The sequence below is a fragment of the Zalophus californianus genome, chromosome 10, assembly GCF_009762305.2.
Source record: "Zalophus californianus isolate mZalCal1 chromosome 10, mZalCal1.pri.v2, whole genome shotgun sequence".
Classification (NCBI taxonomy): domain Eukaryota; kingdom Metazoa; phylum Chordata; class Mammalia; order Carnivora; family Otariidae; genus Zalophus; species Zalophus californianus.
The window spans coordinates 4,643,877-4,652,701 of record NC_045604.1 but is presented as its reverse complement, the minus strand read 5'-3'; the positions used below and the strand labels follow the sequence as shown (position 1 = coordinate 4,652,701).

Here is an 8,825-nt window from a genome sequence, read left to right as displayed (position 1 = left end):
TCGCATAAACACGACCATGGTCTTGAGCTAACCTTCCAGGCAAAAAGCTTCCCACCAAGGCGTAAGTTTAAGAGCTCCGGGGTGGAGGCCGAGGTTCTCACGGGTGGAGACCAGTACTGTGGCCCGGACTCCCCAGATCCTTTCGCCCAGGCGCCCGCCCCCCGCCCCCCTCCCCAAAGCTCTGCCCTTCGCTCCCGCGCTGTGGCGCCTTTAAAGCCTCTGGGCGCTCGCCCCGCCCCGGGTCCGCCCCGTCCAAGGCGGGATCCCGCTGAAAACCCCCCGGCCCGGGCCGGGCGCGCCACTCGGCCCGCAGCCGCTGCCAGGAGTGTGCCGCACCGGCCCGCCAACGGTGAGCGGGGGGAGGGCGGGGGGCGCGCCCCCAGGAAGCGGGAGGCCAGCGCTGGCGACTTGCTCCCCGGCTGGGGCGAGGGTCCGGCGACCGCTCTGCTCGCCCCGTGCTGTCGGGTCCTGTCCCCAAGCCCCGACCCGGCATTGCTGGGCGATGAGGTCAGCCGAGGTTGCGGGAGCACGGACGGGGCGTCCATCCAGAGCGGGGGTCGGGGGGGGGGACTCGGCCTTCGGGGGAGAGGATCGGCGGGCGTCGGGGCTTGGCTTGGCGTGCCCCGAGGGCGGGCGCGCCCTCGGAGCTTCCCCGCGACCCTCACTTCCGGGTCCCAGGAGCACGTGCGGGAGATGCCCGCGTTCCGCGGCCCCGAGGCCGCCCTTTCCGTTCCCCTTCCCGCCGCTGTCCCGCTGGCGAGTCGGGGTCACGGGCTGGGGAGGACAGTCCCCCGACCTCGGGCTCCGGGGGCTGCCGCCCGCGCTGGCGGGCGGTGTGGGGAGGGGGCTGCTTGCGGGCGATCCTGCCCCCGCGCCCGCCGGGGCCCCCACCCCGCGCCCCCTACTGCTGGGAAAGCCGGCGGGGGCTGCGGGCGGGCGGGCTGCCCAGACCACTGCGTCACCCCAGCGGCGGGCGGTGGGTGACTCATCCGCCTGTAACGGCCCAGGGTGTGGCGAGGCGGGGCGGCGGGGCCGGACCTGCAGGACCGGAAGTGGACGGCCGCCTTCCCGGCCCTGCAGGCCCCCTGGAGCCTCCTGGAGCCCGTGCCCGGGGAGTTCTGGGGCAGCCTGGCATCTGGGAGCAGAAAGCGTGGCGGGATTGGAGGGTGGGGGTGGGGGTGGTGGAAGTCCCGGGTACGGGGAGCCCTGTGGCTTGGCTGGGCTCTCCCTAGTTCTGACTCCAGAGCACCAGACGGAGGGACAGCTCCCCCTCTCCAGCGCCCCTCCCGATTTCTCCTTCCTCGTCCCGCGCGCGGGGAGACCTACAACCGCAGAGGAGGCCGGGGTAGCGTGGGGCTGCGGGGCCCGGCCCTGCGGGAGGCTACCGGTAGTCTTTGTCCGACTGCAGCCCCCCTCCAGCGCCCCAGCCCTCCTCTGCCCCCTGGATTGGCCTCGAATCCTTCCTTCGCCTCAGCCCTTCTCGCTCCGGGATTTTTAGGCAGCGGGCTCTCTAACTGCGAGCACACCCTCCGTTCGCAGAGCATTTCTTCTCCTGAACTATTCTTGAGCCCGCTTCTCTACCCCCAAACTTGTAACTTCCCACGCCTTCAAACGCCCTCAGCCTCCGCCGCTGCCCCCCAGAGGGATCCCTCGCACCTGCCTGCACCTGGGAACTGCCGGGGGTGGGGGGGTTGCTTTTTCCACGGAGGCCGCCTCTGGCCCCGGTGCACGGAGCCTCTTCACCACGGCGTGTGTGTTGAGTGCGTGTTTCTTCCCGGTGCCCCCACCCTGCCGGGTTCCTGTGTTTGGTACACAGAAGCCATGGCAACGGCCCCACCTCACCCCTCCTCCCGCAAGCCTTGGACTTCCTGTTTGTGCCGCTTCAGCTTTCTCTTCTGCTCGCTGACGTGATGGTGAGGGGCTGCCCCCCGGGTGGCTCCTCGGTCACAGGTGTCCACCCCCCTTGCCCTGCCTGCCCGCTCTGCACTTCACTTCGGGGGCAGGGGCCCCCGCTGGCTCCTTCAGAATAGCCCTAAGCCCGATTCTGACTTGGGACGGTCCCCTGCGAACTGTGTGCACAATGAATGGAGAGTCTCTTTGTCTTCCCCTGTGACACATCCCGGGGCCCTAGCCACCCCAGCCACCCCAGCCACCCCAGCCGGGGACCCTTGCCCTTGACATCTGCGTGGGGCGGGGCTCGGTGAGCGTCCTGCTCAGGGTCTGGGGGAGGCCTTCTCCCTTCCCGGACCATTGTAACCTTGTGGATGGGGGTGAGGGCTCCCACGGCTGCAGGCAGCTCTGGCTTGGGTAACCCGCCCCCCCGACTCCCCACCAAGTGGTTCAGCTTTTGTCTTCTCTTCGGATCCCCAGCCCTGGGCATCTCCTACACAGCTCCCCACCCCAGCAGGCACCTGGCCCTCTTCCCTTCCTTTGAGGGACGGCTGCAGAAGGTCCCCTGGGTGTCACGAGGGTGGGCCACCCCAGCTCCAGCACACCAGCCACCGCCAGTCAGCTTGCGCCTGAGAAAACCCTGCAGGCAAGCTGGCCAGGCCTCCCCTTCCCGGATCTCTGCCCCACAGCTCTGGCACCTCTGGGCTCCAGGGCAGTGGCCCCCAAGTGGAGCCGAGATACTGCAGCTGGAGGCTGTGACACGGCCAGCTGTGTCCAGGCTCCAGAGTGGGGGCAGGGCCCCCAGCATCCTCCCGGAGCCCGGAGCTGGGGCTGGGAGGCCAAGTCTGTTCTGCCCCTGGGTGGGGGGGGGGGGGGGCGCTTCAGACTTGCTCTCCCCTACTGACCCTGGTGTCTGGGTTCATGATTCTTCTGCCCTTTCTCTCCCTGGGCCATCGTGATCCCTTGGCCTTAGGCCACGTGGCTCCAAGGAGACACAGCCCTGGGGCCCAGGGGATCCTAGTGAAGCTGCTTCCAGAAGAGAGGTCTGGACATTGGGTTGGGAAAAGGGGGCTTACTGGTGGCTTCCGCCCCGTCCTCCCCCTTTCCCCCCAGGTGTCCCAGCCATGCCCCTGTGTGTCAGGGGCCCCGGGCTGAGATGGAGCGGGTGGTGGCTGAGCTGCTGGGCCTGGGCTGGCAGGAGAGAATCTTGTCCCCCTTGCTCTGCAGGCCTCGGCTGCTCTCTGCTTGCCCTCCGCCAGCCGAGAGTGTGTGCGCCTGGTGGTGTGGGTCAAGGCCCAGACCGACATTTATCTGGGCCAGTCTTCAGGCTGGGGGGAAGTGAGGGTGGGCTGCTCTTAATGAGGCATAAAAATAACTGATTTAGGGGGAGGATCGCTGCCGGAAATGTGCTGCTGGATAAGCAGGCGTAGAAAGAAGCCGCGCTGTCGGAGTGTGGGGGAGGGGACCGGCCTGAGACCAAAGGCTGAGAGCAGGAGAGGTTTGAGGCGGCTCTGCCCCACGCCTGGCTCGTCTGCTGAGCCCCGAGGCCCACGGAGGGGGTGGCAGGATTGTGGAACCTGGGGTGTTTGGCAGAGAGCGAGACAGAGTGACTTCATCCCTTCCGTCTGACCTGGCCTGGAGCCAGGTGTGGGCTGTAGGAGTGTCTCCCCTCGCTCTCCTTGCACACAGGTGCCTGTTCTGGGGGATCCCCCTGTCTGAGCGGCAGACAGCTAGCTGGATCTCACAGTGGAAAGGGAAGCTCATCTGCAGAGGGGTGGGGACAGGGAGTGAGGTCCTGTCCCTTCTGTGGCCCTGGCTCCCCCCCCCGCCCGCAGCATGGGTAGCACTCCTGGGACTTGTCAACAGGGTCCCGGAAGCGGGACGGAGGCAGTGAGGTAGGAGGTGGGGACAGACTGCCCCTGGGCCGGCGGTCTGGAAACCACCCACTTCTTCCCAACACAGGTTCTCAACTGAAGTTAAATCCTCCCGTGTGTTTCCCCAACTCTCCCTCCCCTCCAAAGTTTCCCTAAAAATACCACCTACACTCCTGGGTTAGTTCCCTATTCCTGCTATAACAAATTAGTACAAATTTAGTGACTTAAAGCCACACACATTTCACATGGTGCAGTTGTAGAGACCTCAGCAGAGGTTAAAATCCTCAGCAGGGCTGCCTTCCTTCTTGTGGAGTTTAGGGGAGAACCCCTTTCCTTGCCTTTTCCAGCCTCTGGAGGCACCTGCATGGCTCTCCCCTGACTCTGCTTTCTTCTTGCTTCTCCCGCTCTGACTTGCCTGCCTCCCTCCCTCGCTTGTAAAGCCCCTCGCTGTGAGGACGCTGGGCCCTCTTGGATGATCCGGCATACTCTCCCTGTGTCAAGACCCTTCGTTCTGCCCCATCTGCAAAGGCCTTTTTTGCTATGTAACATTCACAGGCTCTGGGGCTTAGGATGTAGACACCTTTGGGCGGCACCATTATTCTGCCTACCATAGCTTCTGGAAGGGGAGGTAGGATTGGTTTTGATTGCCTGGTTTCTCATGGGAAGTTCCTTTTGTCTGCGGAAATCTTTTAAGGGCCTACTCAGACCCCCTCTTCCAGGAAGCCTTCCGGGGTGCTTCTGCCCACACTCTTCTCTGCGTTTCTGTGACCTAGGGTCTGACTGCCGACTTGTACAGTAGTCACCATGGACAAGCCTTACCCTTTCCTGGGTGCTCTCTTTGTCTCTCTGTTGGCATTCTAGGACCAAGAACTTTTTTCTCTTCCACAGTCGCCAGCACAGAGAGTGGGTGCTCAGTTAAACCCAGAGGCTAACTGAGGGTGGGTGTGTCTAGTTCTCTAGCTCCTGGAAGAAGTTTCCCTAGCCCCGTTTTCCTCCTCTCCCCCAATCCTCCTCCTTCCCAGGGCTGGGGTTAGAATGACCAGTTGGCCTTTGCTAAAGCCAACCACCCCAAATGAGGGGCTGAACCCCCAGACTTGGCCTCATTTACCCCATATTCTATTCCGGTGGGTTTTCTATTTCATTCTAGTAGTGGGGCCATTCAAATGAAGCCTAATGGCAGGACTCAGTAACAGTCTGCCTGTTGTAGGGGTGGGAGAACCCAGAGATGGCCTGTATGGACCCTTAACCCCAGAGCTCTGAGCAGTGTTATTTCAGCCCGTGCTCCGGAGTCAGGGTGAGAGTCCCCTCATTTGACAGCGGGTCCCACCCTGGGGATGTGGAGTGTGCCCCTGCAGGCTGCAGCGTACTGACTGCGGGCCTGGCCGTGTCCTCTCCCCAGAGCTCCACAGCCACCCGCTGCCCTTGGGAATGGCCAACAGGGGACCTGCCTACGGCCTGAGCCGGGAGGTGCAGCAGAAGATCGAGAAACAGTACGACGCGGACCTGGAGCAGATCCTGATCCAGTGGATCACCACCCAGTGCCGCAAGGATGTGGGCCGGCCCCAGCCTGGGCGCGAGAACTTCCAGAACTGGCTTAAGGATGGCACGGTGAGAGCTGAGCACTTCTGACTGGAAGCGCAGGGAGCAGGGGGGGGGCGGGGGGGGGGGCGGGGGGGGCGCCGGGGGGCCCTGGACTTGTTCTGCTTCTTCCTTCTGAGCCTGGGTATCTATCCCGCAGAGGACTCACAGAGTGAAAGGGGAGGCCCTGGGGGACACAAGGAGGAATAGCTCCAAGGAAAGAACCATGGGAGGGTGTGTTCTAGAACACTCTGGGCTACACCAAAACAAATGATGTAATATATGGTGATTAACATAACAATAAAAAAATTAAAAAAAAAAAGAATAGAACACTCTGGGCTCGGGCAGGAAGGGGCCCGGGGCTCACTCCAGGTAGAGTAGGAGCTGCCTTCAGGCAGGACAGGAACCTCGGGGGCTCACTGTCTCCGGGGCCAGCATGGCCTCACCTCTGCACACCTGCTGCCCTCACCCAGGTGCTGTGTGAGCTCATCAATGGGCTGTACCCCGAGGGACAGGCCCCAGTGAAGAAGATCCAGGCCTCCACTATGGCCTTCAAGCAGATGGAGCAGATCTCTCAGTTCCTGCAGGCGGCCGAGCGCTATGGCATCAACACCACTGACATCTTCCAGACTGTGGACCTCTGGGAAGGTGGGTCAGGGCCAGGGCACTGTCACCCAGAAGACCAGAGACCCGGCCGGGCCATCTTGCCCAGGAGGAGGGGGCAGGTTTCTGGCACCCTGAGGACAAAGAGCGGTTGTGTGTGTGTATTTCACGGAGGAAGGGGCCGTGTCGGGGGGTGGGGTGGAGGAGGGTATGAGGACAGAGGGAATTAGGAAGCCAGGCTTGCTGACCTAAGTGGTAGAGGTGGGACCCTGGCCCCCAGGACCCCAGTGCTGCCGAGGCCAACACACCCCCTCCCCCTTCCCAGGAAAGAACATGGCCTGTGTGCAGAGGACGCTGATGAACCTGGGTGGACTGGCGGTAGCCCGGGATGATGGGCTCTTCTCTGGGGATCCCAACTGGTTTCCTAAGTGAGTATGGCAGGGTGGCCCAGGCCTGTCCCCGTCCCAAGCAAACGGTCCCGCACAAAGCACTTTCCCGTCCCTCATCTCCCTGAGTCCTCGCAACTCTCCTGGGCTGGCAAGGGACTGTCCCTTTTGAGACACGAAGAGGTGGCTTGAGGGAGCTCAAGGCCTCTCAAGGGCAGAGTGGACACTGGCACCCGAGTCCCCAGCGAAGCCTTGCCCGGTCCGGGGAAGACACGTCCTGGGGCAGCCTCCAGCCTCTTCCTCACCAGCGCCCCCTTCCCACGCAGGAAGTCTAAGGAGAACCCTCGGAACTTCTCGGACAACCAGCTGCAAGAGGGCAAGAACGTCATTGGGTTGCAGATGGGCACCAACCGGGGGGCGTCCCAGGCCGGCATGACCGGCTACGGGACGCCCCGCCAGATCCTCTGATCCCACCCCAGCCCTGTCCCTGCTCTTCCCACGAATGGTTAATATATATGTGTATATTTTTTAGCAGTGACATTCCCTGAGAGCCCCCGGGGCTCTCAGACTCCCCTCGGCCGGGGTGGGGGCCTGGCCTGGCCGGCCTTCTCTGGGGGCGCCCGATGGCAGGCTCTCCCCCGTGCTTACTAATACATTCCCTTCTTTGAACCCACCCAAACTGGACCAACAGGCCTCTTTTCTCCTGGGACCAAAATTTGGGGGCCTTGCCACCCCCTACCCTCATACCTCTTCTCTTTCCCTTTGGCTTCTTTTCCCCCTGAGCTCTGCCCTCAATCCATTCCTTGGCTGGGGCTCAGGGACCCTGCCTTCTGGCCTTGCTTCCACAAGTATGCCTCGCCCCTAGCTGTGGCTGCAGGACTTAATTTATAGGGAGAGGCCTGTGGCGACCGCCACCCCAGCCACAGCCGGGCTGTGCTCACCGCACATCAAGGCAGCCTGCGCCCGGCAGGGGCTCTCTCAGCTTCCCATTTTCCATTTCCCTTGCTGTGGCTAAGGAGTGGGGGTGAGGGGACAGGGCGGGAGGGCTGCCCACCATGGGCTGGGGCTCAAAAAACCTGAGTTTGCTGATTTCAATAAATCTCTTGTCTTTTTTGGATGGTCTCTGGCTGTGTCTGGGGCCATGAGCCCTCCACTGGGAAGGGAGGAATGTGGGGGGCAGTACCGTGACTGGTGGTGCGGGAGAGAGGGCTTTCAGATGAAAGGCTGCAGTCCTCACACCCATTTTCTGAGTTCCTTCCCTCTCCTCTTCCTCCCCGGCTTTAAGGGAGGGGGGGGTGGGTTGAGGACAGTTGCCGCTGGGCCAGGGGCCGTAATGCAGGAGATGTGGGCAGAGTCCACACACCAGCCTAGGACTTGGGCATCCCACCTGGTGCTCCTGGTCGGGCCCCTCTCCCAGCCAGAACAGCTTCTTCGCCGCGGCAGGAGGGTGGGGCTGGCTGCTGGCCCTGCCCTGAGTCCTGGCCAGTCTCGGCGGGAGGCCCCTCGGGCTGGCCTGGGGCAAGGTGGCCCCTGTTGGAGTTGGCCACACCAGCTTGGGGGCCAGGGGGGCAGTGGTGGGGAGGAATTGCCAGGCTGCGAGGGAGCAGGAGGGAGTTGGTGGTGGTGGCTGGAGGGAGGAGGCCCTGTTGAGGGATCCCACGCCCTTGGGAGTGCAGAGGAGAGAACTTGACTTCGGGGCAGGTGGCCTTGTACCAAGAAAATCAATTTTGGGGTCAGGTTGTCCAGAGCTCGCCCTGACCGAGGCATGAATGTTGCCCCCCTCATTTCCAACTCCTAGGTGTCACCTTGACTCCATGGCCTCCCCATCAGACCCTGGGAGGACTGGACAGACCCTGGACCAGCCCCCCACACCAAGTTCCCCCCTACCCTCTTTCTACTTCAGCGCCTGTTTCCTTAGGAGGGCAGAGCCCCAGCGTCGTGCCTGAGGGGGACAGATTAGGACCGGGTTGCCAACCAGAGAGCTTTAATTCTCTCTTCTCCCCCTGCCTCACTGTGGCTCCCTCTGCCAAGGAGCACCTACCGTGCCGGGCTGTCTGTGGAAGGTCAGCTGGAAGGCCCAGCGGGGATCTTGGGGGATCCTGACGTGACCCCACAGGAGGGATGGAATTGGCTGCCCTCCCTCAGGCTGGGGCACAGATAAAATAGGCTGGTGCCTCTATGCAAATTCCCACGGTTAGCTGTCATTCTGCCCCGTTATCTCTGGCTCTGGGAGGCTTGCGGGACACCGGAGAGGGAGAGTGATGTCATTGCACAGAAAACCTTGAATTCACTAATTGTTATACGAGAACACTGAACCATTTGCACCCTTCCCTCATTTAACCATTTGCAGCTACAGATTGCGGGCCATGTGCCTCACAACTTTCTGAGACACTCAGCTTGTTCCAGAGCCTAGACTGAGACCCCCCTGGCTTCCCCCAGTGGATTCCCACAGTAGTCCACGAGGTGCACAGCACTGTGTTCTTTCCCCCATTTT

General features: G+C 62.6%; 1 protein-coding gene across 1 annotated transcript; it reads left to right on the top strand.

Moving 5' to 3' along the window:
• Window positions 1–225: 225 nt before the first annotated feature.
• TAGLN2 (transgelin 2) lies at window positions 226–7,446 on the top strand. Its single transcript, XM_027611483.2, has 5 exons — window positions 226–349; window positions 5,164–5,372; window positions 5,816–5,990; window positions 6,271–6,373; window positions 6,658–7,446. The coding sequence occupies exons 2-5, from the start codon at window positions 5,193–5,195 to the stop codon at window positions 6,797–6,799; spliced, it is 600 nt and encodes a 199-aa protein (XP_027467284.1). The 5' UTR covers window positions 226–349; window positions 5,164–5,192; the 3' UTR covers window positions 6,800–7,446.
• The last annotated feature ends 1,379 nt before the right edge of the window (window positions 7,447–8,825 follow it).